The sequence below is a fragment of the Platalea leucorodia genome (genome assembly GCF_965183815.1).
Source record: "Platalea leucorodia genome assembly, chromosome: 2".
Lineage (NCBI taxonomy): Eukaryota > Metazoa > Chordata > Aves > Pelecaniformes > Threskiornithidae > Platalea > Platalea leucorodia.
In genome coordinates this window covers 128,565,662-128,589,258 of record NC_138824.1, presented here as the reverse complement: position 1 = coordinate 128,589,258, position 23,597 = coordinate 128,565,662, and the positions used below count along the sequence as shown (strand labels likewise).

The 23,597-nt window shown below is 46.5% G+C and overlaps 1 protein-coding gene across 4 annotated transcripts in view; it reads right to left on the bottom strand.

The window, feature by feature from the left end:
• Positions 1–4,132: 4,132 nt before the first annotated feature.
• GTF2E1 (general transcription factor IIE subunit 1) overlaps positions 4,133–23,597 on the bottom strand; it is a 55,267-nt gene continuing 35,802 nt past the window's right edge. For 3 of the 4 annotated variants that reach the window (XM_082338033.1, XM_082338035.1, XM_082338034.1), the window contains exons 3-5: positions 14,217–14,418; positions 9,201–9,448; positions 4,133–5,886 (exon numbers count right to left, since the gene is read on the bottom strand). In XM_082338033.1, coding sequence (XP_082194159.1) covers positions 5,456–5,886; positions 9,201–9,448; positions 14,217–14,418 — 881 coding nt within the window. In that variant the 3' untranslated portion in view covers positions 4,133–5,455. Of the gene's footprint in view, positions 5,887–9,200; positions 9,449–14,216; positions 14,419–19,052; positions 19,470–23,597 lie in introns of those variants that run through there. The other variant, XM_082338036.1, reaches the window with a different exon arrangement.

Genomic DNA, 23,597 nt, shown 5'->3' with positions numbered 1-23,597 from the left:
CCTCTCCACTGTAGGAAATTAGGGGGCCTGGTAGGCATTGCTCCCGAGCCCAGCCAAAGCCTCATCTCTGGAGAAGGCATAGACCTACCCCATCCTCCGTTAAGCCTCTCTGCTGGGACGCGGTACAGCGGTGGGCCTCAGCGTGACAGTGCCACGTGCCCCGAGAGTGGACGTGGCACAAGCCAGAGCTGCTTGTGGTGGTGGTGGAGAAGCGACTGAAACTGCATTTTAAATGGACACCTGTGTGTGATTGCAGAGGGGCTGAGTTTATGAAAGCCCATCAGCACTCATCGGGAGAACAACCAGCACCTCTGCAAAGAGCAGGTATCGATAATGTGACCAAAATGACCCAACCTATCATTCCCCCATATGGGACAGGGCTGGTTCAGGTGCTGCAACCTAAGCGTACCCAGGTCAGCTGGTAGCAACCATTAAATAGTGCTTGGCATACTGCTCTCCTCCTTCCCCCTCAATGTATGTTACGAGGACACAGGAAAAGCATGGACTCTAACAGTGCCTGGCAAATTTGGCATTAGATCAGGCAGATTTCCATTGTCAGAAGCGCAGAAAAAAAGAAGTGTTTAAGAATAGGAGGATCCCTTTACCAGGTGGAACTGAGCCAGGCTTCTCAGCTCTACGCACAATTTTAGCTCACTGCAAAATTACCACTGCTCACCCTCCTTCCAGCAAGTGATGGGATGGCAGAGGCTGGTGATACGGATTCCAGGTGAAAAATAAGCAGAAGCAGTATGTCAGGGCTTTAATCACATCTGTATGAAATGTGATTTTTTCCTCCTTGCCAGACATACCTTTTTTTTTGTATACAGACATTAATGCTCGTGGAACAATATTTGATCAGCCTTAATTTTCAGGCTGGATCCTTGCCTGTTTCTCTGGCTGAGCAGCCCGAGGCTTCCTCCTGCTGCCGTGGCCAGCTCTCGGCGGGATTTGCGCATTCGTCGCTGCGTGCAGCCGGGGTGAAGCGCAGGCACGGTCGCTAATGCACTGCAGTGGAGCCGAGTCGCTTCCGATGCGGCTGGCCCAGCCTCCTCTCTGCCATCCCTGGCTGGTTCATTAGCATCAAACTGTTCAAAGGGATGTAAATTAAATTATATTTAGGTCAGAAACATATTTTGAGCAAAAATACCTATTATATTTAAAGTATCTTGTTCAGAGACTCTCTGTCTGCTGCTTCCAGGACGGTTGCACAAATACTCACTGTCCTTAATATGTTTTTTAATGATACAGCAGGCACTTCCAAAATCTGATTTTTGTTTAAATATAAATTAGGTTCATTCTCTCTCTTAATCTAATTAATGCTGGTAAATAAGAAACCACCTTCTGGCAGCTCATTTAGGTATCCCAAACAGGCAAAAGCCCAGATGTCCCTGGCTAACTTTGAAAGAGAGAGAAAATAGCTCTGCCATCGAGAGTGATGGGGTTGTAGTCCCGGACAGCCGGGCGCTGCCGGTGCTCTGCTCTCTGCTAGGAGGGAGCAGGCAGGCAGGCAGGCAGGCAGGCAGCTTTCCAGGAGCAGCAGCAGTCGGACATCATTCCCCACGCTTTGGGCTGCCGCTCCTTTTAGGCAGCAGCCTCTCCATGATGCTCTGCAATCACATCTTAAACAGCGTCAAGCATCTGGCTACGTCTCCTGTCAAGACTGTTTGAGTGATGATCTCCTTGGACTTTATAAATATTGATCATTATTCTGGAAGCAGCTCAGCAGACAGAAGCTACTCCTCAGCCTCGGCTCCCGCGCTCCTGGAGAAGAGGCTGTGTTGACTCATGGTCAATACACTTCAAACTGGAGTGTATCGTGATGCTTAGGGATCCTTGGCTCTCCATGCTTAGATCAATACTCCAAAGCCTCCTGTGAACCAGCCAGGGACACGGTTACCTTGCCCAGGGCTTCCAAAGGCACACAGCAATACCAGTCCTGGAGCAGCCCAGAGCGATTTTTTGCAGCGCTGCGTGACACCCCCCTCCTCCAAGGAACCGAGCCCACCGCCTCACTTCTTTACGCCGATGCATACCAGGGCAGAGGAACGGGGCTGCTGCTGCCTCTCCTCCGCGACCCACCCAGAAGAGCATACTGGACAGCTCGCTGGCTTGCCCCACTGCTTTCAGGCCTCACGTCCCTCCACCTGCTCCTAAACTTCCCATTGCCCTGAAGGCTTTGTCATGCATTTGATTCCCGAGACAACTTTCTCTCTCCTCCTACGGGGCGCAGCGGGAGACAGGGACCCAGGCACACAGCGTGCCCTGGCGCTGCAGGCGTCCCCGAGGCAGGGCTCCTCAGACGTGTCAGGGAGGAGGTGATGCTGGTTTTCCGCCCTTCCTCCAGGGGGTCTTCAAATCCCTCAAACCTCACAGAGCAACCCTCTGTTTGATCTGTTTGAAGGAGGCAACAACACAGGAACAGAAGAGCTGGATGGACAGGGATTCCTTGATGGAGGAAGCCAATTTTCAGGAGCGTAGTGGAAAAAATTAAAAGATTCCTGTTTTCCAGTGTTGATAGCCATCTTCCCCTCCATCAGCAGCTTCACCGATCTGCTCTGGCCTGCTCTCTGCTGGGCCATGGAGGGTGTCACTGTGCTGCGGTTTCCCTGACCTGCCATGGGAGCGGGGACAGAGGCGGCTCTCGCACGGCTGCGACAGGCACCCGGCACCTCTGACCTTTGGGGAGAGGAGTAGGAGCACCATGAGAAATGCGTTTTTCTTTCCAGCCTGAGCTGCGGTGGCCTGGTCTCAAGCACACTCGTCAGACAAAACGCACTTTAGGCTGAAAGCAGACAGACAAACTGGTTTGAATGGGGTGAGACAGAGCATTCACCCAGGAAGGCTTCAGCGCTCGAGCACGCTCATGGTGTTATTAGGTTAGCGTTAATGCAGCACATGTGGTCCAGCAGCCAGAGGAAATGGCTGGGGCCTTCCTCAGAATTGATGGCTTCATCCCTTGCATTAGCACCAACCTGCTGGCGGTGGCTGGCTCCGCTTGCAGCAGCGGCCGGTCTTCCTCTTCTGGCATGTGTGCAGAGCCCTGCTTCGACTGCAGGACAAAAAGAAAAAAAAGGCGCTATCGATTGTACGTGCTCCTGTTCTTTCAAGCAGTGCTTGTCATGACAGGGCAGCAGCAGCGTATAGCTGTCCTTCGACAACAGCCCTAACCGGCTGGAAGAGAGCAGAGCAGCCATCCTTTCCGAGAGCCAGAAGCGGTTAGGGAGGGCAGGAGACAATGACGGCATCTGCTCCTGTATCTTGACCTCACCAGTCCTCCTGAGGGCTGCAGGCGGTGGATGAGAGACGGAGGCATGCCCTACAAACCACCGCGCCGATTCCCTCACGTGCAGGACAGGCCTTGCTGAATGACAAACGTGACAACCCCCATGCAAACCACAATTAAGTATGTTTCAGTAAAACCACTACTTTATAGATGATTATGCTGGATATAGATGCAATATCAGTGCTCTTATAGTAAAACCCAGTATTTCTTCACTTAAGCTTTAATAAACCTACAGCTTGATTTTGCAGGCTAAAAGCTCAGTTATAAACTACTGGTGAGTTACGAGCATGAGTAGTTGTACTCTAGTCAGGGTTAGTTCTCCGTTTCTGTCTTTGGCTCCTTGTAAATCTACCTGCTTTTCTCCAGTGCTAACCTTGAATTCAACCAGATTAAATCTAGACAGAGTTGGTACAGCACTTTTTTTCTGTTAGCTGATCACTGAATCTGACATCAGCTCTGTGGCTTGATATCTAGAAGCTTGATAGCACATCTTGGAAGTGTGTCTACACAAGAGTACCATTTTAACGAGCAATACGATGTCTGTGAGACCTCCACCATCAGCCTACGCTTCCCTCGAGGAAGGAGGAAAGGAATGGAAGAGCTGATCAAAAAGGGCCTCCCACAGTACCAGTGTAATGAAACATCCTACCTGGAAGTGCAGGAGATTCCAGGAGGCATTCAAGGAAGCTCTGGGAGGAGAAACGATGTGCAGTGGGATTTCAAATAGCCCTTCCCTCAAAGGAGAGCCTCAAATTGTTTTTTTTTTTTCTTGAATCAAGTAAATCAAAATGATAAGCAATCAACATTTCCAACTAGGCACACGACAAACTGGAAGATGACAAAGGGGAGAAGCTTCTGTTTATTTATTCCTCTTTAAAATGACTTAAAAGCAAATTTAAAACACTATTTAAAAAAAAGAGGAAATTCAAAATATCAGGAAGCTGAAAATAAAACCACAAAGTAGGCATTACAAGGTTAGCAGAACATAGAAAGCATAGTTAGTATAAAACAGATTTACAGTCTCAGTGAGCAGCAAATTCATGCTGCCCTTGTAAATGGAACAGCACATAATACTGCCCCTACCCTCTGGAACACAAAATTCTTTTATCATTTTGTTTTATTGTAGTACTGGATAGGAAAACACAACAATTTTAAAAAACAACATTTTCAATTGAAAGAGAAAAACATCAAAAATACGATATTGCTCTGTAGGCACCGATAAATGTTCTTCTATGGGAAAAGAGTGTGCCAAAGCAGAATTCAAAATTGCATAATTCCTCTTAAAATGATACAGCCCTGGTGTGACTGCAAATAAAAACTAGCTATGCTATTTCTCTGGCGCTGCCTGACTGCAGCCCTGCCCACTACGTACCGCCTGCAACACTGGGGTTCAGACAGGGCTGGGCAGAAGCACCAGGCAGCAATACTGGAAAATGAAGGTATATCCTGATAAGTCAGAGCGCTCTGACAGCTGAGACCCGTGGAGGGCTTTCATTACACTGACAAAGAGTGACTGTGTGCGTTTGCCAAGGCTTTCGCTCTGCGTGCTTCGAGTTACACCTGACCTTGAGGTGTTGAGACCTCGTAAGGAGCAAACGGGAGCAAGAAAAGGTTGCTGCCTACAGGCCCGCTTAGAAATAGCCACTGCGGAGGCCAGTGGCTGCTGGCAGGAGGTCAGCTACGAGCCCTGCCCAAGCTTGCCACCAGCAGACGAGTGCTTCCCTCCTTCCCCTCACTGAGCACAGGCAGCTGTAACGTGGCCGACACGCTCCTCTGCAGAGCGCTCTGAACAGACTACAGAGCCCTTATGTCCTCTGAGGGCAGGGATGTGGACTTCGCTGGGGTCTGCAACAAAAATCAGCCCAAAGCAATCGGGAGGAGGCAGCTGCTGGGGCCTTGGACAAGGTTAAAGTAGTGCCTGTGCAGGGCACCCTGAAGCAGATTTTTATCTTGCAAGCATGCTCACTTCTGCGGCTTGTCCTCCCCTGCCTGTTTTGGCACACGCAGCCTTCCTGCTCCCCCTCTCTGGTGGGCAAGATGCCTGAGATTACCAGTCCCGAGCCCCAGTGTCCCTGCGCACAGGGGAGGAAAGATGCACTTCAGTCTTCTGTTTTACTAGGGAGTCTCTGAATTAAAAAGTCACTTTTTAAAAAGTGCCATGGCAGGAAGCAGTTAATCAAACATATCCTCAAACATGCGTCGCCCCATGGCTATGTAAACCTCTTTTTCTTCCGGTGTCATCTGGGCCACCAGCTCAGGGCGCTGGCTCACTTGGCTGTAAGAGTGCGGACGCCCAGCCACTGTGACGGTGGGGTCCTCTGCCACCACCTCAAACTCTTCATCCTCCTCCTCATCCTCCAGCCCATATGTTGTGGTGGCTGTGGCGGGAGGGCGCGGAGGGGATTCCTCCTCCGACTCGCTTGTCTCGCTCTCGGAGTCACTAGCGTTGGCACCGGAGAGAGGAGCGGCACCTCCAACAGTGACTGTTGAAGCAGAAGGTGTCTTCTTCTCGTGGATAAGCAGGGCACGCATCACCTCCTCATTATCATCCAGAGCTGCCCGGCCCTCCTCACGCTCCTGGAAGGCATCCAGATCCCGGCCCCCTGCAAAGAGACACAAGGGAATGATCGTTTCCTCACAGAGATCTGGGTGACGGCCCTGAAGGCTTTCGGGACCCCTATTAGTTACTGCCACTGAGCACGCTTGGCCAAGTCACATCCTTTCTCTACGTCAGCCCCTTCTCTCCCTTAAAAGGCAGAGATAGTTATGTTTTTTTCTCATAACAGCAGAGCTGTTTTTTTCTCATAACATTTCCTAGGAGCTGCGAGGCCTGGAGTCACCGTGGCTCCCAGCTGGGAGCCGCGGCCAGGAGCACATCGTTAAGAGAAGACAACAAACGCATGATGGGCAGACACCTGGAAAAGATCCTCCCCGGAGGTGTCCAACTCAGGCGCCCCTCAGCTGGGCTGATGCGCTTCCTTACTGTGGAGCAGAAAGCAGTCCTTGGGACCGAAATCTGGGCTTTCCGATACCCAGACTGTGCACCTCATCATGACACTTGTCAGAGATACACCAAGTATCGCAGTGCTGTTTCACAGGTGAACAAGCACAGGCTGTTTCCTTTTTGTCCCTTTGTTTCCAGGTTGTATGACCACAGCCTGGAGGACTCACCGTGATGACCGAGACCGTGGGGTGTTGCCAGCACAGACCATAAACACAGACCCAAAACCAGGCCCTGCCCTGTTGAGCTCCCTATCTATAAGGATTAAGACAGAGAAGCAGATGAATCCAGGCAGACAGGGAGTATGTGGAAACCATGTGTTATAAAACAACATTCAAAGTAGCCGTGTCTGGTAAGCTCAGAGGTGCACCTACCAGCCAGGAAGGGGAAAAGCTCATTACTGGAACACGGTGGTAGCGAGCAGGATCTATCTTGTGAAGCAGATGCAGCTTACAGCCTGCAGCCAAGCTGTGCAGTGCAGCGTGGAAGGCTGTCTTAAAACAGCTCCTGCTCTCCAAGCTGAAACACAACCCAGCCAGGCTCTCTGGCTCCCTACCTGGACCTCTTATTTGAAGGGGACTGCAGTTTCCCAGCCGACAGACACACGGCCTGTGCTCCTCTTTCAGTAAGCTTGGCTGTACAATAGCTGGGAGGGTTTGACATGGCTTGGGTAGGCAGCGTGTCTGCAGTTCATGGATTCAAAAGGTAAAAATCTGTTAAAAAAGTGGCATTCGGCAGAAAACTTCTCCTAATCCTACATTTGATGAGAGGACCGTGAGTCCACCCAGCACCAATAAACCTACAGGCAGTATGGAAAAAAAAGAAAAAACCCAGAACAAAAAAATGAAATACAGAGAACCTTATGTAAAAACAAGGCCTAAAATGTAGGACAGGCTCCCCATGGCAAACTCTCTCTCTGGCACCTAAAGACGCTGCCTATGAACAATCGCTGGCGCTGAGGTGACGGCATTCTGCGTTCATACATGAATGCCACTTGCCTGCTTTTCCAAGACCTGGACCCTCATGGTTTCAGCACCACATCCAGGCAATCGTCGCCCAAGCTTTCCCCCTTGGTCAAAAATGCACTGGTTACTTTTTTCAACTTGAGATGAAAAAAAATGCTGAGAAACAGGTGAACTAAGGAAATAAGTTCTGCATTTAGCACTAAAAGCCAGGGGAGTCTGTGCTCACTCCATTTCTGTGGTAAAATAAAGGCCAAAAGACCCACCCCTAACTTCATTGGACTCATGTTTTTATTGTAAATGAAGTTGTAGTAATGTGCGATGGCTGCAACTACTATTATTAATGCACTGGCAAAATTCTTGAAAGAAAAGGAAGAATGAAGGCGTTGTGTTGGCAGCCTTGTGCTCAGCTTGCTGCTTGGGACTGTGGAGCATAAGAGGCTATTGGAGAGCATCTCTGTGAGATAATATCGTAGCTCATCACATTGAGAGCTGTGAAGCGACCACAGCCTGGGGTAGCTCCACAAAGTCTGACTTTGTGGCGCAGGAACAGGGCTGTCTCTTGCTTGCAGGAACTGTTCCTGACAGTTCCAAGCAGTGAATCTTTTCTGTCAACAGTCCCAAGTTTCCTTCCTCCCTGTTTAAGTCATCCCAGAGGTATAGAAATGTGTCACAGCAGCAATTTCAGGCTATGTCCACAAGTCCCCTATTCAGTCTCCAGTAGTGGTGGAGGTTAGGCAGCAACGCCATCGTGCTGTAAGGAGATATACTCCCCCTCCATGTCCTTCAGTGCCATCGGAGAAACATTTATGCTGTGTACACCAAAAGTCATCTCAAGGAGCCAATTTAAAACTACAGGTGAATTGAATGTCTAGCAGAAAAACGGGGTGAGAACTCACCATGGCTGGTGAGTAATAACGACATCTGCTACAGACTGCAGGAGGAGGTTGTTTCAATCACCTTACTTTGTTTAATCTATTTGGAAAAAGTTTGGGGATCCGTATGCTTGAAAGGCGTTACACGCAAACAAGATCATTAGATATCTTCTGACCATTATTTCACATCCATTTTCTTCACTTCTGCTGCACCTACATACTCCTCTCCTCTCCTGAGCATTGCACTGGTTCCAGGGTCTCATGCTTACACATGCGGTTCCCTTTTGCCATCTTCTCTTCCTAGGGCATCAACAGTTTCATTTTATAATCCTCAAATGACTTGGAAGATTGCATCTATTGATTCACTCTTGTAAAAATACAGAAGGTTTCTATTTCATATTTTTAGTGTGTAAGTTTAAATAGCACGCTTACCAAGGCAGAGTGTTTCTACTAGTGGTTACAACATCTTGACTATTGTCTATGGACAACCTGACCCAAACATGAATGAAAATAAAAGTAAACATAATGAGAAACAAACAGAAAACAATAAAGATTCCCCTGCCGTGGTGACAGACCTTCCTACTGTACTTCCCGCAGCTTTATTTCTGACATATTATTCATATAAAACACATTTTGAAAAACAATTGGCAAGAAGGTGGCTGGGAGCACAAAACCAGTGTTGGTAGATTTGGTAGGTTTCAGAGTGACCAAATGTTAATAAATGTTATTTTTCAGCAGTGACCTATTAGGGGGGCAGCTTTCTAGATGAGACTGAAAGACCTTTGTCCAAAAGCAATAAACCCTCAAGGTGGAAGACGTAACAGATAATTAACATTTTACAAGCACAAACAATTTTGTGGGTAACTCAGCTTTACTGACCTAGATTTCAATCCTGGATCTAATAAACCAGGATTTTTTACATCTACCTCCACATAGGTGCTTTGCACAGCAGAGGGGAGCAGACAAAATCTGGAGTGCAGCGAGCAGCAGCTGTACATACGCAGGGGAACGTATTTTTGACAGCACTCTAAGAGCATCACATAAGCAGAGCAGTACTTCTGCTCTGTGAATTTTCTTACCATCTTTGATTTCATCGGGGTCATAAGCCCCCTGCACAGTGCTCTCCCGTAGCCAAATTGGTCTCTCTCTGGCTGGCTTTCCTTCACTCGCAGACCGGTTAAGATCCTCCTGGTCCTCCATGCTGATGACGACGTTCTGGGTATACAAGTCCTCATATGATGGTCCTTTTGTAGTCCAAGCTTCCCGATGGTGTCCACCTGCAAGGCCAGCTGCTGTCCCTGAACCAGTACCAGCTGCACGCTCCTTGCTACATGAAAGTCAAAGAGATAAAAACAGAGCACTCAGAACAAGCCCTTTCTCAGCCAGCATTGCAACACTTAAGCTATGATTAGTTACCTCCCATAATCTGCACCGAGAACTTGCATTCTGATTTCTAACATGTGGTGCCAAGAATTTCTACGCCAGCTTGCTGGTTTGGGGAACTTGGGGGTCTCTAATGGGAAACCCTACAGGAGGCCACGGCAACTTCCACAACAGAGACTGAAAAGAGGAGACAGCACTAAAGCTGCTGATGCGCTCATCTAAAAACAAACATAAAATCTCAGAATACCCTGAAATAAGTGTCACAGCAGCAAATGTAGCTGAACAGCAGTCTGGTATTTGGAAAAGTCTCTTTTTGGCTTTTTCACAGCAACCCTATACTGCATTAAAAAAAAGCGCTAAATTTAAGCAAGTCAGATGACAGGCCCAGAGACCCAGCATCCTCAGATCTGTAAACCATTATTAATCACAGGACTCTGAAGGAGTTAACTCCCCATGAAAAACACAGTTCAAACCTTTGCTTGAATTGTGAGCGACAGCGCCCGTGGTGAGTCACATCTCCCGTGTTACACAGGAGATCCGTGCTATCCACAGACGCAGCCTCGGGAGGGCTGGGGAGCCCAGGCAGAAGAGGAGACGAGAGGGCACCTTCAAACCAGAGGAGCAGGGCTGGGCAAAGGGCTTTGTGCGGTGGTGGTGTGTGGGAGGAGGGAAGACAGAACTGTCTTCATCGTGGAAAAGCTGGAGAAAGACAGACGATGACTGACGCGAAGGGTATGGCAGTCAAAGCCTAGCCCTCCTTTATTTTTCTGAGAGAAGCTGCAGCCAGCACATTTTCCTCCAGGCTCCTTTCTAGCTCAGGAGACTGATGGAGAAAAGAAACATTCCTGCTTGGATCTGATGGAAAGAGGACATCAGGTGGAGCATTTTCTGCATAGAGGTGGCAATAAGCCTAAAATACTCTCTCTGGCCTGTGCTGCTACACATGCACTGATCAGGGAAAGCAGCTGAATGGAAACTCACTGCTGCCTGGGTGGGGAAAGCCAAACGTGACCGTTCCTCTACTTCAAAATCATATTTCATCTTCTCAGAGAAACAGATCCACTGCAGACTGCGCCCACCCTCAGCCATATAATTTCAGTCATCTAACTGAGAGTGGTACCTAAGGCTTTTCCCAGATAACAGACCTGCCTGGACTCCTCCTCTTGTCCAGAGCAAATCCGTCAGGGATACTCACAGTGTCCCTGCGCTGCTGCCAGCTGAGCTGACAGAAGTTGTCAGTGAGCACGGTTCAGCCACTGCTATCTACCCAACAACCTTTCCTCCAACTGAGAAGCTTAAAATAAGGTTGCAGCTGGAGAAGACCTGAGTAACATGCAATTTTTTAATTCAGCAAGGACTTAACCGCTGCTTGGTGAGCTAATTCTGCTGAAGTTTTAGGGGTAAACAGTGAGGGGAAAATATGCAGGTCAGTGATCATCTCTCTTCCCCGGGTAAAAAATATTGGTGTGTTCAGCCGCACTTTGGATTGAGGGCTACTCACAGGCTCCCAATAGTGAGTTTGCTGGGGTCTGTTAGCAAAATACTTCACAGCATCCGTGTTAGCGTGTGTCCGCACACTAACCGGTTCTCTCCTGCAGCCAGCCCTGCTAGGAGAGCTTCACAGCAGCCTTCAGTTTTGGGGGAGAAGACTCATGCACATGTATTACTTATATAACCTAAGGAACCACACGGAGACCTTCTTCCCAACGCGTTATTTCAAGTGTTGGTACCCTTCAGCTCCCCAAGACAGGCGTGTGTTCTGTGAAAAGCACCGCTCTGCTTCCCACACAATAGAAATCTCTAACTAGCGTTTCCCTGACGATTTTATGTAATCCACTTTCCTCACAAGATACACAATGCAGCTCTCCCTCCCCACAACTGCAGCGTGACAGCTAAATACTCAGTAGTGCCAGGAACTGCCTAATAATACTTTTGCACAGAGGTCCCCATAAGTGTGCCTGAAATGGACTTTTTTTCCTACGCGGTATCATTTAGCAGCAAAACACTTATTCCATGACGTCAGGAACATGTCAAAAATGAAAGTAAGAACTCTAAGAGACACCTACAGTACTAATTACTTTAAGCCATCTACTGCAAGGTCCCACACTTAGGTGGAACCATCTTAGACGCTTTCTGTCTACTTTCAGACCCTGGTGAGCTTTGCAAACGCGTCTCAATTTACTTCTTTGTTTGTGGAACTGCATCTTCAGCAGGAGGAGTTGGTAGAAGTCAGCAGCCCCTCACGACTACGTGACCGGGGGACTACTCCTTACTGCCAGAAGAGATCTTACTGTTTAGCAACCCTGTTCCAAAGTACAGGATTCAACACCATGGATCAGGCACCAGCAAAAGGCCAGATGCACGCGTTGCCTTATGGGCAGTCCGGAGCAGATGAAGGGAGTGCGCTCTTAAATCTCTCTCTCTCTCTCTCTCTTAGATCCAAGATCTGCTTTTTCCCCACCTAGGTCTAGACTTTGCATGGCCATCCTGCAGCCAGGAACTGTGGCAGCTCAGTGGCCCAGATGTGGCTACATTTGCTCTGTTACCATCTGTTTTACCTTGATGGAAATCCCTTAATGAGCCGTTAGCTGCCTTTAAAGGCGACATAAATAATCCTTGACATAGCTGAGGTATGGCCCACAGAAACCACACGGTGCAATGGGGAAACAACTTGAAATTTTCATCTCAATCCTGCCCAGACTATTAAGAAAAGGTCTTGCATAATGGGGATAACTCCTTTTGTGCCGTGTTTGAAATAAAGCACTTTTTCACTTAGCTGCTCTTAAGAGCTCCAACTTCACAACAGACAACCCGTAGTCCTTGACGGCATGACCGCAGAAATTTAATTCTGTGAAGATTTTTGTTATATAAAATCATGCAATTTTGACGTAAGAAAATGGAGGGGACATTAAAATCCATCTGTTTTAGAAAACCACAGAGAAGGGCTTAGGTGAAGCGGGTTTATTTTGAAACCTGTAGGGCTAATTCATGCCCTGCCAAGATTAAGAAAATTAACGGCCTCCTAGAAAGATATAAATGAAGATCTGCCCAGTTTCCCACGGCAGGTGAATGACAGTTACACAATGTCAGTGTGGTCGCTTAGAGCTGTAACTCTCCTGAAAACACATGAAGTTGCCTGCGTCGGTGCAAAGAGACGATGCAGGCCCTTCATGACCTTTTCTGTGTGTTTCAGAATCAGCAAATGTCAGTTTTGAAAATGATTTCAGACACTGAAGACTCCATAAAAACGGAGGGAATAAATAACCCAGGGCTTGGCACTTTAAAAAAAAAAAATCTCACAGCAGCGCTTTCATGCAATTAGCTGCTTTGAATTAATAAGAGTTAATAAATAATTAAATCATTGTATGTGCTGAAGCAAGTTGTGTTCAAGTAAGCATTTAAAAAGCCGCCTATTTATTTTGTCATTCCTTGCACAAAGTAATTAATCATTTACAATGTTTTTTAAGTATTTAAGAGTCAAGTAAGTGGGTGCCGCTATTTAACCATGGGACTGCACCAGGAATCTGCTGTGATAATTTCTTGTGCCCAGAAGGGGAAGGCTGAGAAATTACTCTCTTTTTGGTGGGGTTATCGCAGTTCTACTACTCAAACTACAGAAAAAGGTTTTTAAAGCAAAGGCTAGTGATTCAGCTTGGGCATAAAGGCTTCAAAGACTCCCCATATCACCAAAGCCATGTTGAGTGACCTTGGAAAAATCTCTTCCCGTCTCTATATTGCTTCTGTTTTTCTATCAGAATGATGAGGAAAATTAGCTACCTTCTTGGCTAGAAAAAGACTATGAATAGACAAAGAATTTTTTATTATATTAATTAGAAACTGTCTAGCATGAATATATGAGGAACATTCTCTCTCAAGGTTAGCCTGAGAGAAAAAAAGAGTATGCTGCTTGCTCTCCCATTAACTAAAGCCAAGCACCCCAAGGCACTGTGGCAATGCTTCCCCTCGTGGTACATTTCCCCCCCACACCTCGTGTGTTTAATTAATTTTTTTTAAACACAGAGAAGTGCATCACATTTCACCACAGCTGACAAAACTGACAGCTCCCCACATCTTTCTGCATTATTTAAACATCATCTGTTTTTGTTCAGCTAGGAATGTTCTGAAAGAAAGTGTCATTTCCCATGGGTAGGAACATTTTAAAGAGTTTTTGACTACAACATGGTCTCCTCCTGAAAAGAAGAGGTATGTAACAAGTAGGAGAAAATCAGAAGTAAAAAATACCCTTATTACAAGTAACGTCTTTGAACTAGAACGCAAAAGCTGGGTAGAAGCAAAAGAAATAGATGAAAGGTTTGAGAGAAAGAAGACAGTGTAGATGGCACCTTCAGAGCTTTGCCAAACAGCTGCAGTTTGCATGTCTTAAATACTGGGGCAAGGGCTTGGTATACATAGCAGCTGCAGCACAGCAAGCAGCAGGTAATTCAAGTACCCCACCCCACGGAAAACTACATGTGGGAGGCTGACCAGAAGATTAGCCATCTGCCTTGGTTAGTAAAAAATGGTTACGGCCCTTTGTCTCCTCGTAAACCACACATTCCTTGGGGAATCTTTCAGTCGCTTGCATAGTTGGTGCTGAACAAGTCAGTCCTCAATGCAGGCAGAGGTTGCACAAGGTTTGGGAAAGCCTCACAGAGCAGATGAACGCACTACAAGGAAGCAGCGGAGCGAGAGAAGAGCAGGCGTGTTCCCACCTCTGCTTCAGGGCAGGAATCTCTGTGGGTTCTGGCTCGAGGATTTCATAGGCTAAGTTAACATCTTCCGTCTCACGAAGCAGCGCATAGATGGGCTCAATCTGCTCATTAAATCTTGCCACGAGTGTCCTTGCGTCCTTTTTGGGCATCGCCGACTCATCTTCTTCCACTTCGGTCTCACAGAAAGTACAGCGGAAAGTTCCTAAAATGAAAAAATTGCTAAGCATTGGAAGGAAAGCAACAGGCCCAGCTCTTTATACAGCCTTTTAAACAGCAGCGCTTTGCTGTTTTCTTAGCTTGATGCTAAATAGCTTTTCTCCCCGTGACAACCCCTTCCCACACACAGTGTACCTGGTTATTATTTCAGCAGACAACAAAGCAGGCATTTTGATGCCATCCAGTGATACCCAGTTGGGTACAGCTTCTCGCTCTGAAAAGCCCAGATGGGCTGCAGTACCTCTACTGAGACATCTCCTAATCTCACTCCCTCTTTCTTGCTGCGCATTTTAAATGTCAGCTACAACTGGGCTGTGATAAAAAGCTTCACAATATACTCCTAGGAGTTCAAATATCGTCTGTTTCAGGTGCTTGCACTGGTCTCTCCCAGGCCACACGAACAGGCTAATTTCGCAATGAAGCAGGGTGGAGTTTTACACTGCACCAACCACTCCGCAGTAACTGCTAGTATAACCATTTTCACTCTGCAACTGATGCAAAAAAAGATGGAAAGATGGCTGCTCCTTCTGTTTCAGGGCCCAAACATGCAAAATAGTCATTACTGCAGAGCAGCAAATACAAAAATTTATCCCATCTAACCCCCATATTAACTTCATGAAATTAAGAATGGGAAGATAAGAATTGTACGAATGGCAATTAAGAATAAGCTCGTTTTACAGACCTCACCTGGATCTATAAAAACAGGTCAGACATAAAGGCAAGTGAGACGGTTGCATGGCAATGCAGTTACAAAAAACCTACTGAACTCCTGCACAGCAGGCTTTTCAGTTTCATCGCTCCACCTGCGAGTAGGACCTTCAGGGCAGCAGACGCACAGTAGGACCTTACCATATGGTCCAGTACGAGGGGAGCAGCACAGTGCAATGACTTATCCTTGCGAGCGCTGGACTGAGAAGGTACCTCTGCCTCCTCAGAACGCTTGCATCCAGAGCGATGCTCACAGGCGTCTCGATTTCTCTTGTCCCTGTGTGATTTTTTAATTTATCCATTCTGCGACACCTATACACAGCTAGCATCATCTCTCAATACCCCAGTGAAGAAAAGACAAGACCTTTTTACTAATAGGGAGCCTGAGGATAGGTCATACCAGGGAAATGATAAGCTTATGTCTAAAAATCAGTATTAGAATCAGTACTGAAGCCTGCTACATCGCCAATGCTATGTACGAACACAGTCGAAAGAATGGGGTTTGCCCAGGGCACACGGGCATAATGTAATGAGACAGGCTGGCAAGCCAGGGCTTCTGGTATCTTGTTTTGCTGCTTACACAGATTTGCAAGTCTTGTCACTTCATTTTTCAGTGTACCTCTTTCTCTGCCTGTAAGACAGCGATAAAAACAGACCTAACTTCTTCACTGATGGCTGTGAGGGCTAGACAATGCTTTCACGCCTCTTGGAAAACACACAAAAGCACTGTTTATGACAGGAGGTAGATCTGTTGCCTCTCACCACAGTCTGTAGAGATGCAGTTTTCTACCTCGGCACCGTCTGAAGTAGCTTTTGCTCCTTGTTACTCATAAATTAACGCGAGCGTGTTGTATATGTGGCCTCTAATATGTACACATTTCCTGCAATAAACTCTCTCTTTAGAAAGTTTGTCTTACCTACGTGTAAAAGCTAGAGCACCCAACAACAGCAATATGCAAAGTAAAGGATAAGTGGATGAAGTGCTCTTCTCTCCCATCCAAGCATGAAACACTCTGCTTATTTTTTCAGGCTGTAAAAATTGCCCCTCCTGATTCAAAAATTGTACATTATATAAGCTGTCAGCCTGGCAAAAATTGAAGCCAAAGTCTGGTCTCCTTATCCCACATCTGAGGCTATTGCTGTGACAAATTGGCAAACAAGTTGAATCAATTTAAAATAATTAGCACATCTCAGTCCCCATAATGGACTAAATGAACAAACACAGGTTAATGAGGAAAACTCTCCTCTTTTTACACCCCCCCAAAAGTCCGGTTACATGTTCCTGAGACTTTTCACGCTTCCATCTGTGAACCCCATGAGTATTTGCAAAAGATTAAGATCATAGGGAGAATGGTTCCAATTCAGAGTACCAAAAAATCAGAAAGTAAATACAGCTCTAATGAGACGGAACTCCTAAAGCTATCATGGATTTGCTGCAAATTCTACCCCTCAGGGTTCTTAATAAGCAAAAAAAAAAAGTTAATAGATGAATTATGTAAAGAATCTGGGAATGAGTGAAATGACAAGCTTCCTCCATTAATATGCTGATTTTTTTCGAAGTGATGCAGCATTTCACAAGAGGCATATGTGATTAGAGGGGAAGTTGCTTTGCCATGGCAGATGGCATTTATATGTTGCAAACCTCTTTTGTTAGATTATAAGAGGTCACAAAATGTCACCAGAGCTTTTATGACATGGCACATCACATCAGCAGTGACACATGTTCCTTACAGATAGGAATTGCACGTGACAAACATGAAGTGGAGGCCATCCAAAGGCTGAGAATGGCAACGTTCCCACTCCAACGATGTATTTCTTCCTTCAGCCCTTACACAACTGATAGTTTTCCATTCAAATATGCTGCGTAAACCAGGACAAGTAGCTATCCTGCGAACAGACATGAGGCTTTCCGCATCTTGGAAATGCTAATGGAGAGCGCATACCTCCCCTCCTTTCCACACATGCTCAGGCGCTCAACAGGCCTCTCTGGCTGCACGCTAAAAACCAGCCATCTGAAACGGATCTCCTCATCCCCTCCCAGACTCTCCAGGGCAGATACACTGGTAATCTGGCTCCCCAAGGCATACTAAGATTAAAACAGCTCAAGCTCTGAAGTACAGGGCCAGAATATTTAGAGATAATTCCTAATGACTTGATTTCAGTTGAGAGAAGGAAAAGGTCAACTGCCCACGCGCAGCTGATGTCCGTGTGCATGCTGCATCTGCTCTAATTAACACATTTAACTGCTACAGCCTCCTGAGCCCGAGCCCAGGTCCTGCTCGTACCCTTCTCAAAGAGCTCAAGCCTCACCTCCAGCCCAACAAGGTGTCTTCCTTCCACTCTGGCCTTTGGGATACTGCCCCAGGCTCTCGCTACTCTGACACTGACAAACTATTTAATTTTCAACCTAAACTTATTTCCATTCATTTCAAACCTACTTACTGTAAAACCAAAAACTGCACCTCAGCTCAGCTAGCTTTCATCTTGTTGTTAATCCTTCAGGTATATTTACAAACTGCTGTCTTACTCATCCCTCCACCTTCATTTTGGCAGGCTCAATAAGCCACGCGTTTTTCTTTGCCTTTTAAAACTGGCCACTCATTGCTCCGACCATGCTATCAGCCTCATTGGGCATTTTCTCCAGTTTGCTCTCATCTTTCTGCTGTAAAGCTGGAAGTACATACAAGTGCCCAGATGAGTCTTCCCAAAAGCCCAACAGCATTAGTGCTTCTCTGAGAGCCACTGAGACCTTTTAAGATCACAGTACAGATCATGAAAGCGCTGCCTCAATTATCACAAGATCTAGCAATGCTCCCAGACCTTTCTTCCTCCTTTGTAGTTTCCAGCTGATGAGCTCCATGTTTATAGGAGACATCTGCATTAGATGCTAGGTGCATGACACTGTACTTTATACTATACTTCCAGCTCTGTTTTATTCCTCCAGTCTTCATCCTCATCCAATTCTTTATTCTTGACTGCATCACAAAACATTAAGCTAATATATTTTCAAAATCTCCCACAACCTTCTTTTAGAAGTAGCATTATTACCACTACACGGAGAGTGAGCTAAGGCACAGATGGCACAATTTCAGAAGTATCTGCTGATTTGAGCAGTACTTGAATCAAATGCCTAAGAAATGCGTTTCTGAAACTCCTGTTTCAGCAAAGAGCATGCAGTATTTTTACCAATCTTCTTCCAGGCTCTAGAATCAGGCATCTCAAACAAGTTAGGTACAGCAGCTCATGATAGCCTAACTAATAATAAAAGTTTAGCTCAAAATGACTAGTCCGACACCACACGCAAACTCGGCGGGCCTGGAGGATCAGATCATGTTCCTGCGGCTACTACAGCCATTTCCTTCGAGTCATTCCCTGACCCTCACACTGCACGTTTTTCCTTCTTCTGCAGCAAGCCACACAAAAAGTGCATTATAAGCGCACAGCTCATGTCTCTTATTGAGCAAAGCATACGTTTTGTGGGGAAAAAAAATTGTGGCAGACAAAAAGTTAGAGGATGTATAAGCAACTTTAATTTCAGCACTCTCTAACCCCGAGTGCTTAATTTGATGTTAAAAAGAGAGTATTAAGAGCTTGAGGAAAGGACAGGAGTTTCCTAGGTTCCTACGAACAGGAAGCCGGACAAACGCCTCCCGCCATGCGATGTTGCACCGACAGCCACACGGTTCATCTGCAGACCTGGAGCCCTTGGGTCCGCACAGGCCTCCGCCATTGGACTGAATGAAATAGCAGAGAAGATGACAAGCTGCTAGCGCTGCGCGGACCGGCGGCGGGGGGAGCAGGATGCCCTGCCAGCTCGCCTCCTGGCAGCAAAGGGAGGATGAGAAGGAAACACCCTGTGCCCTGCTCTGTCTTCTCGGATGAGATGTGCTTTGTGGGAACCTGCTATCCTACCTGCTAGCCCCACGCCTGAGGTTTCCTCCCCAGCTCTTCCCATCTGCTCCCACCCCAGTTCCTGGCTTCTCCCCACTCTGATGGTCCTGTTCTCCTTGCCAGCAAGTCCTGATCTATCTAGTCCTGCTTTCTCTACTTGGACTGTAGTAAGGCCTTTGACACAGTCTCCCACAGCATCCTCCTGGAGAAGCTGGCTGCTCATGGCTTGGATAAGTGCACTCTGCGCTGGATAGAAAACTGGCTGGACGGCCGAGCCCAGAGAGTGGTGGTGAATGGAGTCAAATCCAGTTGGCGGCCCATCACGAGTGGTGTTCCCCAGGGCTCAGTGTTGGAGCCGGTCCTGTTCAATATCTTCATTGATGATCTGGATGAGGGGATCGAGTGCACCCTCAGTCAGTTTGCAGACAACACCAAGTTGGGTGGAAGTGTCGATCTGCTGGAGGGTAGGAAGGCCCTACAGAGGGACCTGGACAGGCTGGATCGATGGGCTGGGGCCAACTGTGTGAGGTTCAACAAGGCTCAGTGCTGGGTCCTGCACTTGGGTCACAACAACCCCATGCAACGCTACAGGCTGGGGGAGGAGTGGCTGGAGAGCTGCCTGGCGGAAAAGGACCTGGGGGTGTTGGCTGACAGCCGCCTGAACATAAGCCAGCAGTGTGCCCAGGTGGCCAAGAGGGCCAATGGCATCCTGGCTTGTATCAGGAATAGTGTGGCCAGCAGGACCAGGGAGGTGATGGTGCCCCTGTACTCGGCACTGGTGAGGCCACTCCTCAAGTCCTGTGTTCAGTTTTGGGCCCCTCACTACAAGAAGGACATGGAGGTGCTGGAGCGTGGCCAGAGAAGGGCAACGAAGTTGCTGAAGGGTCTAGAGCACAAGGCTTATGAGGAGCGGCTGAAGGAGCTGGGGTTGCTCAGCCTGGAGAAGAGGAGGCTGAGGGGAGACCTTATTGCTCTCTACAACTACCTGAAAGGAGGTTGTAGCGAGGTGGGGGTCGGTCTCTTCTCCCTAGTAACGAGTGATAGGACGAGAGGAAACGGCCGCAAGCTGCGCCAGGGCAGGTTTAGGTTGGCTATTAGGAAAAACTTCTTCACCGAGAGGGTGGTCAAGCATTGGAACAGGCTGCCCAGGGAAGTGGTTGAGTCCCCATCCCTGGAGGTATTTAAAGAACAGATAGATGCGGTGCTCGAAGACATGGTATAGATGGACTTGGCAGTGATAGGTTAACGGTTGGACTCGACGATCTTAAGGGTTTTTTCCAACCTTGAAGATTCTGTGATTCTATGATTCTCATCCGGGGCTTCTCTCACTTCTGAGACTTGCCCATCCATCCTTCTTTTCCTGGGCTGCTTTTTCCAATCTCGGCCTCTCCCCACTCCCGTGCCTCTGTGCTCCATGCTCTTTGATCAGCTAATTCTGCTTCTTAATTTGAGCCCCGGTCATCAGATTAATTTCCTGTTTCAAGCCAGAGAGATGGATGATCGTTTCACAGCACAACCTGCCATTCAGAACAATATAACACAGGCAAAGAAATACGCATTTCTCCCATCTCCTCTTCCATTTTCTCATCAGCCCATTCTTCAAAACAGCCATACCTTTTCCTAAGCAATTTAAACTTAGTTGGATGCGTGGAATGGGAAAAACTCAGCATAAAGTAAGTGTTTGAAAAAGTTTTGAACAGAACAAAAAACACAGAGCAATTCCTACGCCCGCCCTCCACAAACGATCCATGCTCATGTAATGGAAATACTTAGCAACCTAAGTAATAGGCAGCCCTGTCAGTAAAAATTATAATTAACTTCCTTTCATTTCTCATTGATTTTCAAGATTTAGAGGACTGTTTACAACAGCACCTAAAGGCATTTCTCTCCTGAATCATTAAAGAGACAAATAGTAGGCCGAGCGGCTACAACAGACCTGGATCATTAGTTACCATAACATACTCCACATTAGGATATAAGGATACTCATCTACTAGAAGTAGCAACCCGAGGGGTTAAATTGAAGCAAAGAGAGTTTTAATGACCTTAATGGACTGAGCTAGTAACAGAGCTAATTGTTAAAAGTTGATTGTTAACTGGATTAATGATAATGCAGATTAGACTGTAGGAGTGGTTGATGTTTAGTGATTCCCAGACTTCAGCACACCTCTCAGCCCTCATTAAACTGTCCTTATCATCTCAACGAGAAAGCAACCCAGTGTGCCTGAGTGGGAAACTGCTCCTGCCCCAAGGAAAGATGAGTCTCCTGTCGATTTTATCAGGTAGCTTTCCCTGGCCCCATCTCTCTTCTCTCCCCATACTGGAGACCTATAGTCCCAAGTACATTTGTATACACATTTGACTTCCAAAAACCCAGTTGTTTTAGGCAAAAAATAGAGAAACCCACCAATAAAATCTGCCTCCTGAACAACCACGGCAATACCATTCTCTCTTGCAAGTAATTCAGTGTTTCTACACATGCATTAAAAGAGCCAATTACAGAGCACAGTGTGTTACATAAAATGTAATGCCACATCTCATCTTTCTGAGACAGGTTTCATGGTCCACTGGATCTCAAGCTCTTGAGGACGCTCCACAGCCCAAGGCTGCAGTACTGTACCTTGAAACGTGACAGAGAAAGTGTATATTTTTTTATTAGTCCTGTTTGGGATAGTCCAGAGCAGACGCTGTTGTCAGAGCTTCTTACAGTACAAGAACAAACACTGGACCACGTGTAGGAAATGTCAGCATTTGGGGAAGATTTGCTAACCCCACTTCTGGACTAAAACACCCAGCTTTGCCATTGAAACCCAAAACGCATCAGGCTTCATTGCAACAGTCTGAAAAGGCTCGCTTTAAAATTTCTGACCGTAGAGAAGATAAGGTATATTGCAACTGAGATGTGTAACATTGGGCAGAGACGGTGACAGAGCAAATCCAGAACACGCAGGGGCTATCTGAAAGCAGAGAACTGAAAAGTACACAGGACAACGCTGCCCAGAGGAGACGGTCAATGCAGCGGCTGTAGTTCGAAGGCGAGTACGCAGCACCCCTGCGAACGGCGCTGCAACCAAAATCGTGATGCTCACCAGATGAGGCCTGCGCAGACGTGAACTCGGACTGCTAAATACAGCACCCTGCCCCCAGAACTGACCCCTCTCTTCGTCACAGGCTAAGAAAGTACAGCATCTCCTCTCTCCCCCTCTGCCTTTCCTGAAGAGGTACTACCAGGTGCACACAATTAGGATTATGGGCAGGAAGGACAGCAACAACCAATGCTAAAGGCTGCCTGACGCATCCTATTATCAGATCCTAGACCGAAATTTGCTAAAACATCTTTTATATCACAATTCTGCCTCAGATGAGTGAGGAAGCGTGTGGAGTGCGCGTTTACAAAATGTCAAGCACAGCAGTTCAGCTAGAAATGGGGCTAGGAACAAATAACGTAACTAATACTGTTATCTGAAGAGAGATTTTAATCTCTTTATGAATTTTTCTATGGTACCTGAATTCCTAAGAAAGTTCTGTTATCGACAGCTTACAACTGAGATCGAGAACCTAAAATGAAGGAAAAAAAATTCCTTTTAACTTTATGTGCCCCAAATCCAGACCCAGTTTCTCCCAGGTAGGTACATATTCTAGTACCAATCCTACCGAGTCAACAGCTATGAGATCGATGCTTCTCAGTATCAGACCATAAGGTTTTAAGACAGTTTTCTGTGAATTAAAGAACAAGCAAGGATCATTCACCTGCAAACAGCTTGTTTTCACTGGCCTGTTCAACATGATATGGGGCTGTACGGTGGAGGCAGGAGGATAAAACACAGCTCAGCAGCAGCATTCACATATATAACAGGTTTGGGAAGGAGTCTTATATACTTCTACCCTCCAAATCAGCCTTCAAAAAAGGTTTATTCTATGAATTCAGTAAGTGCAAAAACCAGTATTTGATCATACAATTCAACACCATTTCATAATACGTGCACACCAAGATATAGCTCTGACTTTTGAGTACCTGATTTTGAGCCTTAATAATGCTTCTTAAACATTTTTCTTGTTTAATATAGATTCAGAGTGTTGAATTGCCCACCAGGTATTAAACAGAGAGTAAACATTTCATTTGGGATTAATGTCAATCAGTTTTCTTTTCAAAGCTTCTATTATTGTAATATAGATGTAGCAGACACAGCATTTACGGGCACTTATGCAGTAGCACTATTTCTGATTCAGATGAGGTAATTCTGCCAGAAATGTGTTCAAGAAGGTTCAAAACTGCAACTCGCCAACATATGAAAAATTATCAAAACAATTTGTTCAAAAAATAAAAACAAGATGGCAACTTACAACAACAACAAAAAAGAGGTAAAGGCGTACTCTCAAACACGCAGCATGATTAGCAAAAGGTGAAAGAAATATATTTTATAATTGCCATTAACCAATGTCTCACTATAATCAGACGGAAATTTCACTTAGCCAGTGCATATGTTCATGTATTATTTATTCTCCCTGAGAGCAGTGTGTAAATGTATAAAAATTGAGGACTGGCAGTCCTGGAAACAGAAGGTCT